Genomic DNA, 23,440 nt, shown 5'->3' with positions numbered 1-23,440 from the left:
GCTCAGAGATAGAATGCTCCTGGGTTCCATCCCCAGTACTACCAAGAAAAATAAGTGAGTTTCTCATTCCTAGAGGTATGCAAATGGAAGCTGGTTACTGTGCGCCCAGGACTCTGCTGCCAGAGAAGGCAGCACTGGATGACTCTCTAGTCTTGATTCCTGCCCCTGGCCTGTGCCTGCCTACCCCATGTCTGAGTGTTGCCAAGGGTGTCTCTCCTGTGTGGTTGTAATGGGGAGCCTGTGATATGCTATGCCACCAGTTAAACCAACACTCTGGATTCTCTCCCCTCTGCCAATTTTATCTGGTTCATAAATCTGAACTCAAGAGTATGCTGTACTGGACACGCGTGCCTCCCCCTCGCCTGCTGGTTGAAGGGGTGTTGCTGGAACTGGCTGGGACCTGTGACCCAGGATGCCCGGGGAGAGGCCTGGGCGAGGAATCTGAGAGTAAACAGATCGAGTTTCCAGTGTCGGCGGGCTGGACTGGCGGCCTCACTATTAAAGATGAGACTATCCTCTGCAGAGGAGACTCAGCTTCCCAGGCGGGCGGGCGGGAGGGCAGGCCGGGCCTGGCTCTGCCCTGGTGTTCGGCTCTAGGCCAGGCCGAAGGGGAAGGACGAGGATGGGATTTTGGAATCTGCAACTGGTGTGCAAATCCACCTCATCCCTCGGGGTGCAGACACGCTCCCGCCACCCAGAGGGGTCCTGCTCTAGGCCGATCTGTCTGGTCACTCAGTCTCTCGGAGCCTCGGGTTCCTTATCTGAGAAACGGGGAGCAACAATTCCCATCTCAGAGAGTGTATGTGAAAAACGAGCACAAGACAGTATGTGGCAGAGAGAGGCAGGTGTGGGGGGGCCTAGGCCACCATGGGGGGAACCCTGAGAGGGAGCATGAGACGGGGAGAGCCGCCTTAACTGCAGAGACGAGAAGGCCCTGCAGGGGGCAGAAGAGGAAGCGGGGCCTGAGAAGATGGAGACCTTGTGGACACTCGACTGCTCAGAGAGGCACTGAGGGACAGGCAATGGGGAGATGTGCCGAGGAGCCGGTGATGCTTCAAGCAGGCTCTGCCAGCCTGCCGGCCTGCTTCTTTGAGAGTTGGGGTACAGGTTGGGCTGCTGAGCCAGCCAGCGGGGACAGTGGGAGAGGCCTAGGAGAAGGAGGGAAGGTGGAAGTCAGACCTAGAGGAGTTTCCAGGCTGGAGGTCAGTGCCCAGGAGGACAGCAGTGACAGGCATCATCTTAAGGGGTCAACCGCAAAGTGGGACGTGGTGATATATATACCTTAATACTTGGGAGGTTGAGACAGGAGGATCACGGGTTTGAGGCCAGCCTCAGCAACTTCGCTAGATCCTGTTTCCAAAAATAAGTGCTAGAGGTGTAGCTCAGAGGTCAAATGTCCCTAAATCCAATCCCCAGTACTACCAAAAAAGGGGGGTTGCCAGAGTGGTTGTCAGAGACACCCTGCTCCAAAGGCCACAGGCTATAAGGGTGACCCAGGGGCTGGGGGCACTTAGAGTTGCCAGGCAACAGGATAAAAAACTCCAGTTAATACCCCAGCTGGGCCCCAGAGTCCTGCCATAGCAAGCCCTCTCAGGGGGTCCGTTCCCAGTTAATAATGTCTTGGGCTAGGGAACTTCGGGCAAGATACAGATTGCTTTAAAGTCAAGCATTGACTTACTGTGTTTAGTGCATGGATACAAAACCAAGCATCCTCAGAAAAGTCATTGGCTATGTGTGTCTCGGCCACAGCAGAGAAAAGTGTGAAAAGTTGTATGGGCCTCCAGTCATGGCAAGAGAGAACCAGGGAACACCAGCTCTGTAGTCCAAGCTCTGGGTGGGGAGGAGGAGAAGGAGCAGACGCTGCCTAAGTAGCCGCCGGTGCCTGAGACTTGTGTTACAAGGGGGTTCCGCTTCCCCAAGGGCAGGGGTCCTGCTCCCCCGGTGAATGGGGGCCAGGTTCAGAGGCTACATAAATGACTGAGGTCCTAGCCCAGGCTCCTGACCCCAAAGCCATGATGTTCGTCCATAGTTTCTTTCCAGAGTATTCATCCATTTTCCATAGCTCCATAGAGGGCCAGGTGAAGGCTGGATTCTGGTCCAGGGGACCAAGTTTGGGAGTAAAGATCTATCTGTGGGATCACAGTGAACCTCCAACCCATTAAACCAGCCCAGGCCAAGGCGAATGACCCAGGTTGTACCAGGATAGTTGGGTTAGGGTATGTAGTCGGGGCCAGACCTCCTTTTCATCCCGGGGTTCTTTTTTATTTTCTTTTCCTTCTTTTTTGTCCCTTGGTACTGGAGTTGGAACCCAAGGACATTCTACCTCTGAGCTACACCCCCAGCCCTATTTTATTTCTTATTTGAAATCAGGATCTCACTAAAATGCTAAGGCTGTCCTCGAGCCCGCGGTACTCTTGTCTCAGCCTTCCAAGTACTTGGATTACAGGGTATGTGCTCCCGCACCTGGCTCATCCAAGGCACCCTTGCACGATTCTGGTGTCTGGACCCCTCTCTGGCCTCCCTAGGGGGCCTCTGCCTTCGTCTCCTGCACTGTTCTGCAGCCCAGGTCAGCCCTGGCTCCAGTCCCACCCACCTGCCACTCCGACTTCATCCTGACCCGGGTTCCCAAAGAGGACACACCTGCAGCCTTCACTCTGGACCCTCGGCCGGCCTGCTTTTCGCCTTTTACTTAGTAACCAACATGAGGGACACAGTAAGCTCTTGGGAGGCCAGACCAGAAGAGGGGCCTGAGCACCGCCTGCCTGCCACCTCCCTCCATTCCTTTGGTTATATCGCAACTAGATGGAGTCCTCGGAAGTGTGTTTTTAAATTATAGCCGCTTTTAACTCTGTACGGAGAGTTCCGAGCTGTACATAATTTGGGGGGGACTGGTTTTCCCGTCTCCTGTGATACTGCTGAGACACATTATTTTTCCGCGCGTCACCGCGGATCGTTCGTGTCGCCTGCTGGGCAATGTTCTTCTGTCATTATTCACCTCTTCTGCTGATGGGCTTCTGGCCCGGAGCCAGGGTTTTGTTACCAGGGACACGATGTTCTGAATCCTCCTGTCCTCCGTGTCTCCCGTTACACATCTGTAAAAGGGTGGAAAAGCTGAGTCACGGGCAGCGAGCTGCAGGCCACCCACCCCTGCCCTCAGGGCCGGGACCACGGCCTGGGGACCACGGCCATGAGCGCCCGAGCTCCACTGAGCTCCGGCCTCGTCTGTGAAGTGGAGACAGCCGTACAGCCGGCATCTGTGTCATGTCAGGACGGCCAGCTAGCCAGCGGAGGACTGAAGCCCTTTGGGTGGGAAAAATGAGTCCAGGAAGTTCCCAGAGGCAAAACCTGAATTTGCTACACACCTAGAATTCACCGAATCCACAGAGGTGGAGTATTATGTATGCGCTGTCTAAGGTAGTCTGAGTCCTCTAGAGATGACTTAAAGGTACACGGAGGATGTGTGTAGGTTCTATGCAAATAATATGCCCTTTTTTTGTGGTACTGGGGATTGAACCCAGAAACATTCTATCTCCAAGCTACACCCCCAGTCCTATTTTTTATTCTTTACTTTGAAACAGGGTTTCACTAAGTTGCAGAGGGCCTCACTAAATAGCTGAGGCCGGCCTTGAACCTACAGTCCTCCTGTCTCAGCCTCCCATGTACTGGGATTACAAGTGTGCGTCACCACGCCCGGCTCACTACGCCCTTTCATATAAGGCGCTTGAGCATCTAAGGATTTGGGTGTGCATGAGGGTCCTGGAGCCCCATCCCCCATAAATACCAAAGGATAACTACTCTGCATTCATTCTGCCGCACTGATTAAGTCCCCCCTGTCCTGGCCACTGGGGGCCTGGAGGAGAGAGGTGTGACTGCCTTACTGAGGCTATGCACCCTGGGGGCCCCAGGAATAGGGAGACCCCACATCAGCAATCATTTTACACCATAGTCACCAGGAGCTGGCAGACAGAAGCTGTACTTCTATGCGCAAGATCTGTGTTCCCTAGAGGGAGGGGGCAAACGGCCCCAGCCCCTGTGCCTTGTGTGTGCATGCGTGTGTGTGTGCGGTGCTAGGGATTGAACATAGAAGCATTCTGCCTCTGAGCTACCCCACCAGCCTCATTTTGTGTTGTCTTGTTTTATTTATGGCACTAGGGATTGAAGCCAGAGGCATTCTACCTCCAAGCTACGCCCCTAGCTCTGTTTTTTTATTCTTCCTTTTGAAAAGGGGACTCACTAAGTTGCAGAGGACCTCACATGTAGCTAAGGCTGTCCTCAAACCTGCAATCCTCCTGTCTCAGCCTTCCAAGTACTGGGATTACAAGTGTGCCGCACCACGCCTGACTTTTATTTATTTTATTTTGAAACAGGGCCTCCTAAATTACTGAGGCTGGCTTCGAACCTGCGATCTTCCTTTCAGCCTCCCAAGTGCTGGGATTACAGGCCTGCACCACCCCGCCGGCTTGCCCGTGGCTTTATCCAGCCCTTCCCCACTCCTGCTCTTTCATCATCCTGCGTCTGCCCCTCACCCTAGCTTTTGCCAAATGCCATCCCAGCACTGTCCAATTTGATTTTCCCGGTTGCCCATGACACAGGCAGATCTTATTTTCTGTCTTGCAGAAAAAGAAACGCCTGTCCAGGATTGCGCTTCAAATTACGGAAGCAACACAGGGCTTTTTTCTAACTCAAACTCGACAGGGCATTGTCTTGATGTTAAAGACAGTCAGAAATGAAATGTAAATAACACTGGAGACCTGTCAAAGACCCAGGAGAGACGGATGCGGCTCGTTAGAGAACAAAGCCTGACACAACATCCGCCTGGCTTTTCCCTAAAAAGAAGAGGCCCGGCACCATGTGGAGGCCCCTGTGTGCTTCTGGTCCTTGCCGGGGGTTTGAGGTGGGGGCCAGTGAGGCAGGGGCAGGTGGTCTCAAAAGCAGTTCCTGTTCCCATCTTCCCACTGATGGGCCACAGCAACCTCATTCAGGATAGGATGGGTCACATTTTGCAAGAAACACTGGCTTTTCAGGCCAGGCCATGATTTCCAAGGCTAATGGCATTTGGAGGCATGAGAGGCCCGTCAGCAGGTGCCTGAACTATGCAGGAAGCCTATTCTGAGGCCGCTTTACACGGCCCCTCTGGAATGGGGAGCAGGTCCTTTGCAAAGGGAAAGCTTTAGGCTATTTTTTTTTTTTTCCCCTGCAGTGCTGTGGGCAGAACCCAGGACCTTGCATGTGCCAGGTACCCGCTCTGTCATTCGGCCACATCCCCAGACCCTGGGTTCCTTTAAAGCCAGGCTGGCCCGGCTTTCCTTGGAAAGGTCTGGACTTGTTCCAGGGTGAGCCGCCGGGTAACCCCAGCAGGGTCTGGCTGACACAGGGCATTGTTAGCCTGTAGAGGTCAAGCCCAAGTCTCAGATGGGGTCAATCCACTAAACCTGCCCCCGCCTTCCAGTGGCCCCAGTCCTCTGCACGGGCTTCACGTGCAGGCCCCTTTGCTGAGCCGTGATCATGTAAGGGATCTTTGCAGTGTCCAGGAAGCCAACAAGAAGGATGCCAGCCCCACCATACGGAGCAGAGCAGGACCCCCGTCCGCTGTTGCTGTGTCTGGCCACCTGCCTGGCTCCCCAGTCTGGATGGTTCCTATGCTCAGACCTGCTGGCATCTGGGAAAATTCTTGAGGTGTCAGAGTGGCGTGTCAGGGAGCTGTTGGCCAGGCTGGGGTTGGCCTCAGGGCTGCAGGTTTGGCTCCTGTCCACCCCTTTGCTCAACAGTCATTGAGTGGTGAGTCTCTGTCCAACCAGGGTGGACTCACCACCCTGGACTCTAAGTATTTGCAATATGATAAAAAGTGCTCAGCACCTTCACGCAGTTTCCAGGGTGTGCACTGCCCAACCCTTGGGGCGTACTTCACGTAGGTTATGAGATCAAGGCACTCCCCTGAGACTTGTGATGTGGTAGTAGCCCAGCCTTCCGCAGTGGCCTGGCCATCCCTTCATAGACATAGCATGAGGCCATAGACCTGAGAGGGAGGACCGTCTCTGACGGGAGAAGAGGTGGCTGGCTTGGATTAGGAAAAGTTTTATCCCAGAGAAGATGCCAGAGCTAGTTCTTAAAGTGTCCAGCCAACAAAAAGAAGGACGTGTTGATCAGCGGGAAGAGCATTTGCCAGCCTTCGGAGGCCTGAGGCCGGGGAGGCAGGCCAGGCCCAGCACGGCAGGATAGGCCAGAGCCATGTTAGGAGGAGCCACAGACCTCGGAGACCCAGGAGGTCAGACGGGGTGAGGCCTGGGAGCCGACTGTCTGGGAGTCTGGTGACCAGAGCAATATTGGCAGGTCCCTCTGGCGATCTGCCTTCTCAAAAGCCGTGTCGGGGCTCACCGTTGCATTGAGATGGACGTCCAGCAGCTGGCAGGCCACAGGCTCGCCCCTGGAGACAGGTCACTTCAACAACTTATTTATTTATACCCCGTGTACACAGAGGACACGCTTGCCTTCTGCTGGTGTTTGTACCCTCCACAATAATTTGCATGGTCTATTTCGGGAGCATCTTTCAGAGCCGTGAGGGCGGCGGGAGCACGCACGAGTCCCTTTACGTTCTCGGGGCTCTCAGACGGTCCACAGCCCCTCCCCACCCAGGGCGAACCTGCTCGGGGCAGTCTGGAGGTTGGGAGCTCAGAAGGTGCTTTCTGAGTACATAGGGGTCCCCAGAAAGGAGCCAGGGCAGAACAGTGATTGCCACTCACTAAGGTGATAATTTGCTGTTGTCCTCAAAGCAATTATGGATTTCATTTGTCCAAGCAGCAACTGCAAATTGGTTATGGGACAGGCAGGGACGGAGATGTAATTTGAAAACCAACGAGCTGGAGGGAAATTGAAGCGTACGCGCCCTTGGTTGCGCAGAACGTCAGAGGGGAAAAGGAGGCCACCTCGTTCACCACCCTCGCATATTCTCAAAGGTCGGGTTTGTGGAGGTGTAATTTACATAGAGCAAAATGCACCCTTCCTAGTGGGCACTTCTTTGAATTTTGATAAATGTGTAGGATGGTGTAACCACCACCACTATCAAGAAACCAACAGTCCCGTCACCCGCAGGACATCCCCAGAACCCTCTGCGGTCGGCACTCTTCAGCCCCTCCTGGCACCCAGCAATTTGTCCTTTGGGTTTTGCCTCTTCCAGAACATCCTGTAAATAAAAACCATCTAGTGTGCAACTTTGGGAGCATGGCTTCTCGAACGTGGTCAAATGCTTGTGAGACATGTTCATATTTGCACGAATACAGTGACTCTGGCCTTTCTGCTGCTGGCAGGGGCCGCTGTTGGGGGTGTGTGGCAGTGCTGTTCTCCAATGGAGTGGAAGACCCGCATGGCTTCCCGTTTGGAGTGTTTACAAAGGCCAGAAGCATTTTTATTTCTTTTTTAATCCTTTTATATTTCTTTCTTTTTTTTAAATACTTTTTAAATTTCTCTTGCGTAAATCCCCAGCAGCAAGGTTGCTGGGTACCATGGCTGTCATACGCCCGATGCTGATCAAAATTGCTAGACCATGAGCTATGCGTGGTGGGGCACGCTTGTCATCCCAGCATTTGGGAGACTGGGACAGGAGGATCACAGTTTGCAGCCAGCCTCAGCTACTGAGTGCGGCCCCTTGCAACTCAGAGAGACCCTTTTTAAAAATAATGAATAAAAAATAGGTTTGGGGTGTAGCTCGAAGGTAGAATGCCCCTGGATTCTATCCCCAGTACCTCCAAGAAAACAAATTGCTGGACCACTTTGCATCTCCCTGAGCAATGTAGGAGGGCCTCCTGTTGCTCCACGCCCTTGTAGGAATTGTAGGGAATTCAACTGGAGAGGAAGTGGGGACGGTTTTTTGTTTTATTTTGTTTTGTTTTTTGGTGGTACTGGGGATGGAACCCTTCTACCTCCGGGCTACACTACCAGACCTATTTTATATTTTTTTGTTTGGAAACAGGGTCTCTTAAGCCAGCAAGGCTGGCTTCGAACCTGCACGATCCTCCTGTCTCCGCCTCCCAAGCACGGGGATTACAAGCGTGCGCCACCATGCCCGGCCGGTGACGGGTTTTAGATATGATGCAGAGAAGCTAATGGGAGAAAAAGGCCAGGAGGAGGGAGACCCCATCCCCGTGACTCTGTGTCTGCTTCATAATTCTGTTTAAATTTGATCTTTGAGGACTTGCCCAGATGCCTCACTGGGCCTCTTTCTGTGGGGCTTCCAGTGATGGGGGTTGGGTTTCACGCCCTGGGCTGGGAGCCCCGGCTGGCCTCACACTCAGGGCGGTATCACCCATCCAGTGGCCGCAGGTCAGTTTCCTGCAGGCCGCTGCCCGTGCATGCCCAGACTCGCCATCTCTTGCTGTGATATCTGGGGGGCTGGACAAGTTATTGAGGAGTGACATAGCGCTCCTCAGCCCAGAACAAAGAGTCTCAGAGCCCAGCCCCAGGGCTGCCTGAATCCCAGCCACACTTCCTCTATCACCTGTGCAGCGTGACACTCAGAGAGGCCCGGTCCCTGCCCAGGGGGAGCAGGAAATGAACAGGTGCCCTGAGCTAAATAGCCAGTTACCAAAGGTGACATTCAGAACCTCCCAGACAGCCATGGCCCCCTCTCTTCCGGGGTGGGGGCTGTCAGCTGGGCTGATGGGAATTGGGCCTTACGTGGTGGGTGCTTAGGAGTGTCCAGACCGACCCAGGGACGGAGGCTCAGCGGTCACAGGGGGAAAGACAGTGACAGCTGTCCTTCAGCCACTTCCTCCCCTGAGAAAAGTGGGACTGAACTCTTGGGCCTGGACAGGACCTTAAGGTTAAGGCTGGTTAGCTCAGGCGTCCCCAAAGACTGAGGGTTCTGGAGGCGACGGTCAGCACCTGTAGGCCTCTCTGTAAGCACCTCAAAACTGGGGGGATACAGAGGGCAAGCCACTCGCCTGAGGCCGCCCAGCAGCCTGGGGTCAGAGCTCTCCGGGTCAGCGGAGTCACAGTCCACCTGGTCACAGGGGGCCTGCCAGGACTAACTGGGGGTCCTGTGTCTGTTTGTCCATCCACTCAGGTGCAAGTTCTTCAGTCTGACCGAGACGCCAGAGGATTACACCATCATCGTTGACGAGGAGGGCTTCCTGGGTAAGTGCTGCCCCGCTCGGGACTGGGCTCGCCGGGGTCAGTGCCGGGGTCAGTGCTGCTGACCTCCTTCCACCCCCACACCCCTCACTCCTGCGCCCCCTCCCAGCCCCCGCTGGTCATCAAGAAAATCCAAGCGGAGTCTGTTTCCTTCTCTCAGTGGGTTCTGGCGCCCTCCTTCACTCTCTGCTCTTGAGACAGCACTGAGTCAAGCAGGCAGAGTGACCCGGCTGAGTCCAGGCAACCCAAGGAAGCCCCAGGCACTGTCCCTAGGGATTCAGCCCAGGGGAGTTCTGTCTCCAAGTTACACCGCTAAGCCATTTGTATTTTTTGTTTTGTTTTTTTTTTTGTTGTTGTTGTTGTTGTTTTTGGTGGTACTGGGGTTCCTGGAAGCCCTTGTACCTCCGGGCTACACTCCCAGACCTATTTTTACATTTTTATTTGGAAACAGGGTCTCCTAAGCCAGCGCGCGGGGCTGGCTTCGAACCTGCGCGATCCTCCTGTTTCTGCCTCCCAAGCGGGGGGATTACAAGCGTGCGCCACCACGCCCGGCTGTATTTTTTGTTTTGAAACAGAGTCTCCCCAAGTTGCTAGAGCTGGCCTTCCTGTCTCGGCCTCCCAAGGGCTGGCCTTACAGGCCTGTGCCATTGCACGCGCCCCGGCAAAGGCTCTTGACTGATTGGGGTGGTCTTGCCTGGAGGGGGGGGAGCAGGAAAGACTGCAGATCCGTATTTACCGGGCTCCTCCCCACCTCCTTTCCCAGCCAGCAGGGAGTGCCCACGGTACTTCATTTGGGTCTGAAGGAGCATTAGGTCTTCCCCAGCGTGACCCTTTCTAGGGGCTCAGAAGAGGACGCTTCTGGCGGACTGACAAGGGCAGGGAAGGCCTGCTGGAAGAGGAGGCATTTTCACTGATGTTGCAGGCTGCGGAGGCAGGAAAGGAAGAAAGGGAGCGTGTCGGGTGGGGGCTCGTATGAATAAGCATGGGAGCAGAAGGAGGGCCTGGGTAAAGCCTCTAAAAAGAAATGAGAAGACAGGTTCAAAGTAAATGCACTGGGCAAGTTTGGACCTTATTCTCTAGGGATTAGGGAGCCACTGAAGGTTGTTGAACTAGGGCTGACCTTGGTGACAGTCCTCTGGGGGTAGGGGGAAGGAGGGAAAAGAATGTGTAATGAGGGCCTTTCCTGGAAGTGGATAGGCAGGTTCTGTCCACATTGAAGACTTGGGGCCGAGCCTAAGACCCTTAGCTGCCCCAGGGAGGGAATTGCCCGCAATTCCTCAACCCTGTCCTTCCCTAGAGCGATTAACAGGGACCTCCTGAATTGCCTCGCCCTGCCCCTCCCCAAGCTCTCCCAGTGGTAGGGCCGGCAGGGGGAGCCAGGTGGAATTCACTGGCTGGGCAGAAAGGAGGAGCCCAGCCCGGGCGCCTCCACTCTGTGAGTTCCGGGTCTAGTTCTCCCTTCAGCCGGGCCACATGGATATCCATTACTGCCCAATAAAAAAAAATCATATAGCCTGTATTGAAGTGGGGAGTCTCCTGCACTCTGGAAGGTGTGCAGAACAAGGTTACCATTGGTCATTAACCAGGGCACACTGGTTACTCCAGGGACCTTGGAATCATTCTAGGGTCCTGAAGGGTAAAGTATAAAAACCCATTTTACAGGTGAGAACCCTGTCATTCATTAACTTGCCCGGGGTCCTTCTCCTGTGGGACTCTGGATTTGAAGCAGGAAATGCCCTCAGGGCATTTCAGCCTAAATACAGAAAGCTGAGAGGAAGAAGTGGGCCAGGGTTTGCCCATGCCACGCACACTGGAAGGCTCGGGGACAGCGGAGGGGCTGGGCGGGCAGGATTTGAGGTGGAAGCGGGGCGCAGCGCGTGGCTGTGGGGCTGAGTTCCGCCCGCTCTGCTCAGCTCCAGACTCTGCGACAGAATGAGAGAAGGTGGCATAAGCTTGTAATCCCCGCACTTGGGAGGCTGAGACAGGAGGATCACACAGGTTTCAAGCCAGCCTCAGCTACTTAGTAGGCTTTCAGCAACTTAGTGAGACCCTGTTTCCAAATAAAGTATAAAATAGGTGTGGGGGTATAGCCCGGAGGTAGAAAAGCCCCTGGGTCCCACCCCCAGTACCAAAGAAAGGGAGGGAGGGAGGGAGGGAGACAAAAGGTAACTCCTGACCTCACCCAGGCTAAAATGGAAAAAGCCAAGTTAAACTTCAAGCTCAGAGCCAGGCATGCTCTGCACGCCTGTGATCCCAATCCTTGGGAGGCTAAGACAGGAGGATCACAGGTTCAAGGGCAGCCTCAGTAATGTAGCAAGATTCTCAGCAACCTAGCAAGATCCTGTTCCAAAATAAAATAAGGAAGCTGGGCATGGTGGTGCACACTTGTAATCCTAGCATTTGGGAGGCTGAAACAGAAGGATTGTGGTTCAAGGACAGCCTCAGCTAATTAGTGAGGCTCTTTGCAACTCAGTGAGACTCTGTTTCAAAATAAAGAATAAAAAATAGGGCAGAGGGTATAGATTGGAGGTCGAATGCCCCTGGGTTCCATGCCCAGACCCGCCAAAAAAAATTAAATAAGGAAATAGTAACTGTGAAGTAGGATGTCCCTGGATTCGATCCCTAGCACCACCAAAACCACAAAAACAAATTCAAGCTTAGCCATGGTCACGTCTTGTGTTTGGGGCCACTCCCAGTCTCCTGAAGCTCCCATATTTTCATCCCTAACCCAGGGGTTCCATGGGGCTGCGAGTGGCTGTTGGCTACACACATGCGTAGTGAGCAGTAGGGAGCTCTCAGGTTCACTGTGCATGTCCACACGCAGGTGCATCACAACTCCTGGCTTCTCCTTCTAGCTCAGCTCTCCATCTGCCCTTTCTGTACGCCCAGGGGCAAGAGTGCCCCCAACAGGCCTCATCTCTCATACCCTCTGGGCTGATGAAGGAGCTGGTGCCCAAGTCATGACTGAAGGCCTCACCTTGGGGCAACATTCTTCCCTTCCCCTGCGTTTTCAGCTCAAGTTTGGGCTTCCCTGCAGACCACCAGTAGCATCTGCCTAAAGATGCACCCACACCCACACCTTCCTCCTACCTGGATCAGCAGCAGCTGTTCCAGGCCCCTCTGGGAGGATGGAGCCAGGACCACCTGTGTGAGTCCAAAGCCTGTGCTCTTGCCCCTTCCCACCAGCACCTGTGAGAAAGGTGCTGAGAGACGCATCCTTGCAGCAAAAGATCAGGCCCACTCAGTGTGGACGGGGACCCGCCAGCAGAGGGCCGCTCACCAGGCGTGGGACTGCGCGGCCTGCACCATACAGTTCTGAAGCTCAGGCCCCACAGCAGGCCAGCGGTGGGGTGGGGTAGGAAAGTGGTCCCCAGTGGCAGCGTGAGGCTGCTCCTCCACCTGCAGCGGTGACCAGGGGCCAGTCGGCTCCCCTCTCTGTGTCTCATGTCCTGCTCTGTAAAACCGGAGGCGCGGCTGACTTCTTGGCGCCAGCCGTCCGTGTGTAAGCAGAGGGATAGCGCTGCGCTTCCCTCCCCCAAGGATGGAGAATTAGGAGGAGCCAGCCCTGGGCTCAGCCTGGTAGAATGGCGCCAACTCTCCCCGCCTGACTCCAGCAAGTCAGATTTAGATGCAGGGAATGCTGTCAGAGGCCATCCCAAGTGGGACTGATGGAGAGCTGCTCCGCCTGGGACAGAAGTCTTTTTCCACATGTAACTCTTGGAATGGAAATGAGTTAGAATTAAATTTAGTCCAGGCACGGTGGCATATGCCTGTAATCTCCATACTTGGGAGGCTGAGACCGGAGGATCTTAGAGACCAGCATGCAGTAACTTAACGAGGCCCGGTTTCAGACATTAAAGGGCTAGGCTTATAGCTCAGAGATAGAGCCTCCCTGAGTTCAATCCCCAGTACCACCGCCAAAAAGATTAAAAAAAAAAAAAAAAAAAAAAAGTCAGCTCTTCAGCAATTTAGGTGAAGGCTCCGTAGCCACACGTAGCTGCTCAGTGGACGGGGCAAGTATGGTCACAGAAAGCTCTCCTGGGCTAGACATGCGAGGAAGGAGATAGGATGCTTCGGAGTGGTTCTGAGTCACAAGGAGCTTGAAATGGACATAGTCAGCTAATGATGAGGTCACAAAAGCAAGCATGTTCCTGGTGTGTGAGCCCGCAGTGGCATACACAGCCCTACTGGAGTTACACCGTGAAGGCTGAGCAGGCTCTACTCGCATGACAGTGGGGTTTTTAATTTCATCATCAAATGTATTGAAGTGGCTGCCATCCAGTGGCTCAATGCCCCAAACAGAAGAGTGGGATTTGGCACAGGAACAGCCAGCCCAGTGGCCACCTCACAGAGCCGGGAACGTCAGGACACAGGCTCCTGGTGGCTTCCCGTGGCTCCCGGCTCTATCTCCGCTCGTGCCCGAGCTGCCGGAAGGCTCACACACTTCCCTCTGCAGCCAAGTACAGGCCCCTTTGAATCACCAAACCGAGATACAACTCTGGTTCTGGGGAGCACATTTCCTCTGCTGGACCTGAGGCCAGGAAATCTCATTTCTGACACCCTGGAGAGCAGTAGAAATAGGAAGTCACAAAAGCCCGAGAACTAGCACCTTTTGAAGACTATCGCCAGCCCTCTCCCTTCTTCTACAAAGCCTCCTGGCGTCTACCACTTCCTGGCTGACCACTGGCCCTTCTCAGCCAGCAGGACCAATGGGCTCTCCAGGCTGTAGTCGCTATGGCAACAGAGCGAGGCAGGTAGAGCCCAAATGGTCCTCATTTCATTTCCGTTGAGGCTCAGAAATCATCTTGCCTGAAACCAGAATAGTCTTTCTTCTTGTTGCCCGGGTCAGAGTCTGGGTTTTTGGTGGGTTTTTTTGTTTTGTTTTGTTTTCATTGTTGTTGTTTGTATATTTTGTTTTTTGATGCTGGGGATTGGATTCCAGAGCATTCTACTCTAAGCTATATATCTGGCTCTTTTTTTTTTTTTTTTTTTGGGCAGGTCTGGGGATGGAACCCAGGGGCATTCAACCTCCAAGCTATACCTCCTGCCCTATTTTTTATTCTTTATTTTGAAACAGGGTCTCACTAAGTTGCAGAGGGCCTCACAAAGTAGTAGCTGAGGCTGTCCATGAACCCACGATCCTCTTGTCTCAGCTTCCCGAATGCTGGGATTACAAGCATGCACCACCACGTCCAGCTTCTATTTTTTATATTTATCCTGTGTGTGTGTGTGTGTGTGTGTGTGTGTGTGTGTGTGTGTGTGTGTGTGTGTGTATTCTACCTCTGAGCTGCTCCCTCAGCCCTATTTTTTTTTTCGGGTCTGGGAATGGAACCCAGGGGTATTTGACCTCCAAGCTACACCCCCTGTCCTTTTTTTATTCTTTATTTTGAAACCGGATCTCACTGAGTTGCAGAGGGCCTCACTAAGTAGCTGAGGCTGTCCACAAACCACAATCCTCCTGTCTCAGCCTCCCACATGTTGGGAATACAAGTGTACACCACCACGCCCGGCTATATTTATCTTTTTATTTATGGTACTGGAGATGGGACTCAAGAGCATCTACCTCTGAGCTATACTCCTAGCTCTGTTTTCTTTTCTTTTCTTTTCTTTTCTTTTCTTTTCTTTTCTTTTCAGTTTAAAACAGGATCTCACTAAGTCACTGAGGGTCTTGCTAAGTTGCTGAGGCTGGCCGCAAACCTTCGATCCTCCTCTCTCAACCTTCCGAGTCCTGGGATTACAGGTGTGTGCCACTCTGCCTGGTCAAGTCTGGTTTTTTTTTTTCATCAGACCCAAGTTTGAGTCCTGGCTCTGTTTTTCTCTAAGTGATTTTAAGGAATCATTGATATTCTCGGGCCTTCTCGGTAGAGAGCATGCAGTGAGAAGCCTTCCTTGCAGGGTCCTCGTGGAATGCACAGCAACCGAGTCCACCTCTCCAGGCCTCCCCAGCCCGCTCTGGGCCTGTTCTGAGCCGGTGACCACAGACAGGTGTAGAGTCCCACATGTAACCTGTGTTCTGGCTTGTGACTGCAGAGACACTTGCACGTATGTGCACCTGTGTCCCCTGCAATGGTTCCCTGGGTACTGCTTCTGCAGGACAGAGCAGAGGATGGCCCACACATCTGGATTCTGGGTCCTGGTACTTTATGTCCAGAGCCTTTTCCACCCTGCTGCACCAGGGCAAACTCCAGGCTCTCAGGAGGGACTTGAGCACCTGTCGCTGCCTGCCACAGGGCACTGTGCTCGGGAAACCCCCCAGTGCTCTCCGTTGTTCCAGTGAAGCCCAGTGTGCAGGTCCAGCTGAGGCAGGAAGAGATCCCGGGCCACACTCCTGCTGGCCTCCCCTCCATGCGGACCCCTTAGGAGGTCCCAGGGAACCCAGTTTGAGAACCACAGGGCCAGTTTCACAGGGAGCGATGGAGTTGATGACGGCACCCAGCACAGAGGGTTGTGACAACTAGAAGATAACAAAGGCTTTGCTGACTCTGTGTTACAGCTGAGAAAACGGAGGCATTAAACCACTTGCCCACGGGATTCCTGCCCTGCCCAGCTGCCCAGGTATCCTGAGTCCTGCCAGAGCCTTTTCTGCTCTGTCCTTCCAGGAACGGGCCTTTGAGGCAAATCCCTGTTATTGACAAATTAGGTCACCGAAGCCAAGCGTGGAGGCATGCCTGTAATAATCTCAGTACCTGGGCGGCTGACACAGGAGGATTGCAGGTTCAAGGATCGCCTTAGCAACTTAGCGAGGTGCCCAACAACCTAGTGAGACCCTGTTTAAAAAATGAAAAGGGCTAGGGGAGTACCTTGGAGGTAGACTGCCTCTGGGTTCAATCCCCAGTACCACCCAAAAAAGAAACTTGAGACCCAGAGGGGACAGAGCTGGTCCCGGGGCTCTGTTCCCACCTCATAGGCCCGCCCTCCCCAGCGCTCACAGGGCTGCCTTCTGTGTTCCCCATGCAGAGCTGCCCTCCTCGGAGCACCTGAGCGTGGCGGATGCCACCTGGTTGGCTCTGAACGTGGTGTCGGGCGGCGGCAGCTTCTCCAGCTCCCAGCCGATTGGCGTGACCAAGATCGCCAAGTCTGTCATCGCGCCCCTGGCCGACCAGAACATCTCCGTGTTCATGCTGTCCACCTACCAGACAGACTTCATCCTGGTGAGCAGGCCGCCCCTCCTCCCACGCCTCCCGCAACCTCGCCCCTACACACCACCCATCCAGGGGCCGCCAGGGACTCACGGCCTCCGCCTCCCACCCCCAGGTGCGCGAGCGAGACCTGCCCTTCGTCACCCACACCTTGTCGTCAGAGTTCACCATCCTGCGGGTCGTCAATGGCGAGACCGTGGCAGCCGAGAACATGGGCATCACTAACGGTTTCATGAAGTCCAAGATGGGTGAGCCTGGGGCAGGCCCTGGGAGGGAGGCCTTGAGAAGTTACCAGGTCATGCTGCAGACCTGCCCCATTCTCAGAGAGCACGGGCTTCAGTCTGCCGGGCGCCAGGCACGACATGTGCAGCGATCCTGGTCAGAGCCTGCGCCAAGGTCTAGCAAGAGTGGGGTGGGTGGGCGCAGCTGGCGGTGGCCAGATGCCGCTCCCCCCAGCCCAGGGCATCGGGGTGGGCTCCAAGGGGCAGGGACTGTGGCGCGGGACCTGGAGCGCAAGGAGGGGGTGAGCCAGTGGCGAAGGTGGGACGGGAGGTCCAGGCAGCCCACCCAGCATGTGCAAAGGCCCGGGAGCCAGTGGCAGACATAGAGAATCGGGAGAGCTGTGGGTGCTGATGGAGGCTGCAGGAGCTACAGGGCCCACACATGAGCCGCCACCTACCCACCCACACTGGTCACTGCCTGAGCACCTCATCCTTGCGCTCTCGCAGTCCAGAGGCCGGTCATCCACCCGCTGTCCAGCCCCAGCAACAGGTTCTGCGTCACCAGCCTGGACCCCGACACGCTGCCTGCTGTCACCACACTCCTCATGGACGTCATGTTCTACTCCAACGGGTAGGACCCTCGGGCACAGGGTGCTGCAGGGTGGGCTCGGGGAGGGACACACAGGCCTCCCTTAGGACGTCAGGGGGAGATGGACCTGCCCTAGGTGACCAGAGGGAGAGACATAGACCTGCCCTGGGAACCATGAAATGTGGGGAAGGCTGGGTCTATAATCACAATACTTAAGAGGCTGAGACAGGAGGATTGCAGGTTCAAGGCCAGCCTCGGCAACTTGGGGAGACCCTTAGCTCTTAGTGAGATCCTGTTTCAAGATATAATAGGACTGGGGGTGGAGCTCAAAGTTAGAATGCCTCTGGGTTCAGCTTCCAATAACAGAAAATGATATAATAATGTAGTGAAGTCTTTGGCACACACGTAGATGGGGAACCTGACTTCCCCAAGCCCCCCGAGCTCCAGGTGCTGGCCAGGTCAGTTGGAGAGCTGAGAGCCCAGGCAGTCTCGTTCAGTGGACAGCAGCCTCTGAGTCCTTCCTCAGAGCGGATTTTGTTCAGCTCAGGCCATCCAAGTGGAGTGTAACAGGGTCCAGCGAGCTGGCAGTGGCCTCAGCCTGTGCCCTGGGCAGCCCGAGACCCAGGGACAGAGAAACAGACCTCCCGCACCCCACACCCAGGGACTCAGAAACTGCGGGCGGGGACAGCAGTAGCCTGGTCAAGAGCTGGCCAGGCCTCCAGCACTGTGAAGTGTGGCGCGCACCTCTGCGGTGCAGCTGATGAGGCTGGGGCGGGATGCGAGGGAGGAGCGGCCCCGGCACTGGGCTCGTCCCTGGTAGCATTCTTCCCTGTGCTGGGCTGATGGGCAGGTGGTGGAGGGCAGGTGGCAGAGACCCTACCCTCATAAGCTCCCCTGTCCCAGAGTGAAGGACCCCATGGCTGCCGGTGACGACTGCGGCCATATCCGCTTCTTCTCCTTCTCCCTCATCGAGGGCTACATCTCCCTGGTGATGGACGTGCAGACGCAGCAGAGGTGAGCAAGACTCCCCTTTGTCCCCAGCAAGTCCTTCCCCAGCCCCTCACCATGGGTGCGCCAGGTACTGAGGGCCGCAGCGGGGTCGGGTCAGTGCCAGGCTTTGAGCTGTGGCCCTGGTGCCACCTGTCCCTTCCCAAGCCTGATCCCAGCATCCCCACCCCACCCACCATGAGGAGGGTGCAGGACAAGCAGGTGAAGGGCCCTGAGGGGGGGCTGCCCCTGCCCCTCCCGCGGCCAGGGAGGGTTCCACGGAGCCAGCAGAGGGTGCACCGTTAACACCAGCCTCTGGACGCCTGTTGCTTGTAGGTTTCCTAGTAATTTGCTGTTCACGAGTGCATCTGGAGAGCTCTGGAAGATGGTGCGGATTGGAGGGCAGCCCCTGGGATTCGGTGAGCCTCCGGGGGTTCCAGGGTTGGGGCTCAGGCGACTCAGCAGCTCCTGCTGCTCAGCGGTAAAAGCGGAGGAAGCGGACATCCCCGCGCAGGCAGCACACAGGCCTCCGGGGGACCCGGGGAGCCAGCTTTGATCAAAGGGCTCTTGTATTCCCCCAGCTCAACAATTAATGCTAGCCTGGAAAGTGGAGCCTGGTGGCGCACACCTGTTGTCCCAGTACTTGAGAGGCTGAGACAGGAGGATCGCAGGTTCTAGGACAGCCTCAGCAAGTAGTGACTCTCATCAACCTAGTGAGACCCTGTTTCAAAGTAAGATGAAAAAATAGGGCTGGGGGTATAGCTGGAAGGTAGACTGCCCTTGGGTTCAATCCGCAGTACCACAAAAATAAATAAATAAATCATTAAAGCAAGCTAGCTGAAACTGGGTGCAGTAGCGCACACCTGTAATCCCCACATTTGAGAGGCTGAAAGAGGTTCAGGGACAATCTCAACAACATAGTGAGACTTTCAGCAACCTAGCCTGTCCCCCTGGGCTCAATCCCCAGCACCACACACACACATTAAAAAACAAACAAATGAGAGCCGGGCGTGGTGGCGCACGCTTGTAATCCCCACGCTTGGGAGGCTGAGACAGGAGGATCACACAGGTTCAAAGCCAGCCTCAGCTACTTAGTGAGGCTCTCAGCAACTTAGTGAGACCCTGTTTCCAAATAAAATATAAAATAGGTCTGGGAGTATAGCCCGGAGGTAGAAAGCCTCTGGTTCCACCCCTAGTACCAAACAAAACAAAACAAAACAAAAACAAATGATGTATCGCTCATTATTAGTAAACCAGAGACACAGTAAATATCAAGAAGGGGGGGGGGGAATCACCCTTTAGTCTGCTGCTTACAAGCAGTAAGGGTTAGCATTTTTAACATGTTTGGTTGGCACAAGCACATAGGCATGCCAGCCATCTCCCGTTAGGTCCCAGAAACCGCACTGCTTTGCCCCAAAGGTTTTTGCCTTTTCTGTCCCAAGAAGTTCTTTTTTTGGCATTCCCACCATGACAGGATCCCACAGAAGAAACTTCATCCCAGTTCCCTAGCCTTGCCTCAGTTTCCCTAGTTGCTCAGGCAGTCACTTTGGTAGATGTTTTTCTCCTAGGGGGCTACAGGCGTGAGGCGCTTTTGGCACTTAGGAAGACCGAGGCGCGGCGCGGGTAGATCCCCAGCTACCCAGCCTCCAGTGCGGCCGGTCCGTCCTATTGGAAGTAGCCACAGTGATCTGCTCAAAAGGGAGGCACTGTCCTCAGTGGGAATTATTTCTTTGCTAAACTCTTTAGATAACAGGCTTGCACCCTGCCGCAGATCTGCAAGTTACAAGGTGGCTGTTCCCTCAACAAGCTCACGAGGCAGGGCGGTGATCTGTTACACTGACGGCTCCTGGCCTAGCCTGTCTCTTGAGGCCTCCCCCTCCATAGACCCCAGCATTTCTCCAGCCCACACTACTGCACGGTGCAGGGTCATGGGAATGGAGACTCTTAAGTAGCCTGCGGAGCTCACAGTGAAGTAGCAGAGAGAAGCCAGCATGACCCCGGGCAAGTTGTGTAACCTCTGGATCCCAGTCTCCTGATCTGTAAAGCGCCCCAGAGCAGAACGCACCGTCACCAGCAGTCAGGCACAAGGCTTGTGGGTTGAGCATGAGCCTCCTCGACTCCGCCACCCTCCAACCCCTGTAGACCAAGCCAGAAAAACGAGGCCCAGAAGGACTTGGAGGCCCTTCCTGCCCAGTCTAGGGTGGGCTGAGTAGCTCCGGACCAGGGCTGCAGCCATCAGGCAAAATGACAGAATGCCAGGCTTGGTGGCTCACAGGTTAGAGCCCAAGTTGATTCCCACGCTCAGGCTTCAGAATTCTTTGGGGACCCAGTGACCAGACCAGTTCCCACCCAGTCAGGGCAGGTGTTGGGAAAAGGCGTCATTGGCAGGCTACAAGCAGTAGCTTTTAGGAACTGGTCAGGGATGTGGTCCTGGGACCCTAGAGGTCTTCCAGTCGGAGTCAGCCCTGGGCAACCCCCAAACCACCTAATGGCCGAGGCTTTGGAGGGAGAAGCGCGTCACCCTCTGGCCTCACCCAGCTGCCTGGTGCTGCCTGCAGGACCTGCGGGGGCCGCTCCCTGGTGGCGACTCCGATGAAGCTGAGGCCCAGGGGGGGAGCACCACTTGCCCACCGCCGCCTGGCTAGACAAGAGTCCGAGGGAGGTGGACAGGACCTGAGTGGCTCCCTCCTCCGTGTCCCTGCAGCTCTGTCTGCAAAAACTCCCGCAATGGCAGGGAAGATGGTATTGGTGGGAGGTACGGAAATGGGCAGGGTGGCCCAAGCAGGGCCAGACTGAGTGTATGGAGCTCCAAAGATGGAGAGAGTCTTGCTGGCCGTTGGTTCAGAGATGGCCTCTTGACGGAGGGAACCAAGCTGAGCTCCCGGAGAAGCGAGGCTGGGGATCCGCTGGGAGGACTGTGGGCGCGGGGAGGGTTGTGGCAGAAGGCCAGGGAAGGCCGGAAGCTGCTCAGGCCAAGGGCCTCCCAAGGCTGAGCGGACCCCTCCCCGATTTCCCTAGATGAGTGTGGAATCGTGGCCCAGATCTCGGAGCCCCTGGCCGCAGCAGACATCCCAGCCTACTATATCAGTACTTTCAAGTTCGATCACGCACTGGTGAGTGTGGGCCCGGGACGGGCAGGGCCGGCCAGGAACAGGTTCCCAGGCTCATGGCGTTTGCTTCTGGCCCTGCAGGTTCCAGAAGAGAATATCAACGGGGTCATCAGTGCCCTGAAGGTCAGTCAAGCAGAGAAGCATTAGAAGGGCCTCTGCTCCTCCCCACCACACCTGGGCCTGGCCAGTGCCGCCCCCCCTCAAGATTGTTCTTACAGTATTTCTCCATAGACTGGAAATCAGCCTGGGGACCCCAAGGAAGGGGCCTCTGGGACACTCTCCTGATTGACCCCTCCAGGCCTGGGGCCTGCCTACACGAAGGCCTCCCGTGCCCTCCTCCTGCCTTTTCCCAGAGCCCTCAGACCTTCCAGAAATGACCTGTGTCCTCTCTCCAGCCCCACCCCAGAAAATGGTTTCTGAGACTCAGGGGGCTCGGGAACGGACCCACCTACTCACACGGCCTTGTGCGAAGCCCAGGGAGGGTGCCAAAGGAAGCTGGCACCCTCTACGGGACGCCGGCATCCTGCTCCTGGCATCGATTCGGGGGGCTGCTGGGGTGGGGCTGGGTGTGTGGAGCCTGGGAAGGCCCCCGGAGGGCGCGGGCTGAACACAGCGGTTGCCGGTCTCTGATCCCATCAGCTTGGGCTGGTTCCCTTGGAGTGGAGGCCAGCAGGCTGCCGAGGCCGGGGCAGCTGGGGAGGCTCGTATCAGAGCACAGTGGGCCCGAGCAGGGAGCACCCACAACACCCAGACCCCGCCTGCCAGTAACAGGGCCTGTCCCCCCCACTCCTAGCACGACTGCCAAGAGGGGCCTGTCAGAGCCTCCCGCACAAGCACGCACTCCTGGGGCAGAGGGTCAGAAGACCCACAGCCTGATCACCAGCTCCACCCCTCTGCTTTCCCTGAACCCTACGTGGGCAGGTGGAGCCTCGCTTTCCCCCCAGCGAGGGCTTCCCCAGCATTCTGGGCCTGGGGTGTCTTAGGTTATCCCCACGTCCCCAACAGTCGACCAGACCAGCACAGGGCTCCCCGATCACCCTCCCCTGTCCCACTTTGGGGGGGGATGTGGAAGGCCTCTGCCCCCCAACTTACCTGGCTGCCCGCCCTCCCCTCAGACAGGCCATGGTGTTCATGGGTACTTGACCTGGGGCAGCTTAACTGAGCCTTAATAGAAAAAACCGTACTTCGTTTTAGTTTTTATTTAATGTATTTGCGCCCGGGCTGCTCTTGGCAGTAGTTTCTGTTTTGGGGAGATGGGGCCTATTTGAGTTCTGTTGGGGTCCCGGGGCCCCAGGAATAGCCATGCGCCCCAGGAACTGTGGCAGGCCTTCTGAGTGGGAGCTGGGAGCAGCGGTCTGGCACGAGACACCAGTACCCCGAGTCACCTCTCAGCTGTCACAGTTCTGTCTGGGCATTGGAGGGGGTGCAGGGGCCCGAGGGCCACGGGGGGCCCCACAGTGCACGCAGGCAGGGCTGGCTAGGCAGAACTGAGGGAGCAGGACCACACAGGCTCTTGATTTAGGGAGTAGCTGAGTTGTGCTCCGAAGAAGTCAGAGGAGAAGGGGACATTTGCTTGTCTTAGCAGAGGGCTCGTGTGAGTCCCGCTGCCTGCTTCTTCAAACCAGGTGGGACCCTCTACACCTCGGAAGCCCCCAGGAGGAGAAAGCTCAGGGCCCAGCACACTAATTAGAACCCCACTTTCTTTCCAATTTTTTTTTAAGTTAGTTCATTTTGCACAAAACTCCAAAACAACCAAATCTTGTAAATTTGCTCGCTGGTCCCTAAAAGGGAGGCAGCCGAGTGGGCGGGGCGATGGAAGGCCGAGGCCCCTCTGTCCTCTGGAGGCCTTGGTTTCCGTGGCGCGCCTCTCCGCGCCATTCTGTCTACTTCCCCGGTCCCGTCCCGTCACTCCTTGGCCTTCGCTTCCCGCTGTGCAAGTGTGTCGGCCCCGTGCCAGTCGTGTGGCCCCCAGACTCCCTAGGACTCTCCGTTGTATACACCTATAAATACCTGTGTTTTATGTTGATAGAGATATATACTGTAAATAGCATATATACTTGAGCAATATATATGTTAATATATTCTGTGTGTGCAGGGCGCGGGCACAGACCCCAGTGCGTGTGTGTGCGTGTGTGCGCGCGCGCGTGTGTGAGCTTACGTGTGTGGGTGGGTGCCAGGGCCCCCTCCCGTTGTGCCTGCCACACACACAGGCACATTTTGAGCCGCCGTATGTTTTTAATTCAAGTATACAGGCAATACGATTTTGAG

General features: G+C 55.5%; 1 protein-coding gene across 1 annotated transcript in view; it reads left to right on the top strand.

Moving 5' to 3' along the window:
* CASTOR2 (cytosolic arginine sensor for mTORC1 subunit 2) overlaps window positions 1–21,319 on the top strand; it is a gene marked incomplete at both ends in the record, with an annotated part of 53,080 nt that extends 31,761 nt beyond the window's left edge. Inside the window, 8 exons of the mRNA XM_080702257.1 lie at window positions 9,059–9,129; window positions 16,084–16,277; window positions 16,381–16,513; window positions 16,994–17,117; window positions 17,979–18,089; window positions 18,399–18,481; window positions 21,081–21,175; window positions 21,254–21,319. Of these exons, the coding sequence (XP_080558383.1) occupies window positions 9,059–9,129; window positions 16,084–16,277; window positions 16,381–16,513; window positions 16,994–17,117; window positions 17,979–18,089; window positions 18,399–18,481; window positions 21,081–21,175; window positions 21,254–21,319 (877 nt within the window). The remainder of the gene's footprint in view (window positions 1–9,058; window positions 9,130–16,083; window positions 16,278–16,380; window positions 16,514–16,993; window positions 17,118–17,978; window positions 18,090–18,398; window positions 18,482–21,080; window positions 21,176–21,253) is intronic.
* Between the last annotated feature and the right edge of the window lie 2,121 nt (window positions 21,320–23,440).

This window comes from Muscardinus avellanarius, assembly GCF_963383645.1.
Source record: "Muscardinus avellanarius genome assembly, chromosome: 10".
In the NCBI taxonomy this organism is placed as follows: Eukaryota; Metazoa; Chordata; class Mammalia; order Rodentia; family Gliridae; genus Muscardinus; species Muscardinus avellanarius.
Note: the sequence above shows the minus strand (reverse complement) of the source record. Positions and strands in the feature narration are given on the sequence as shown.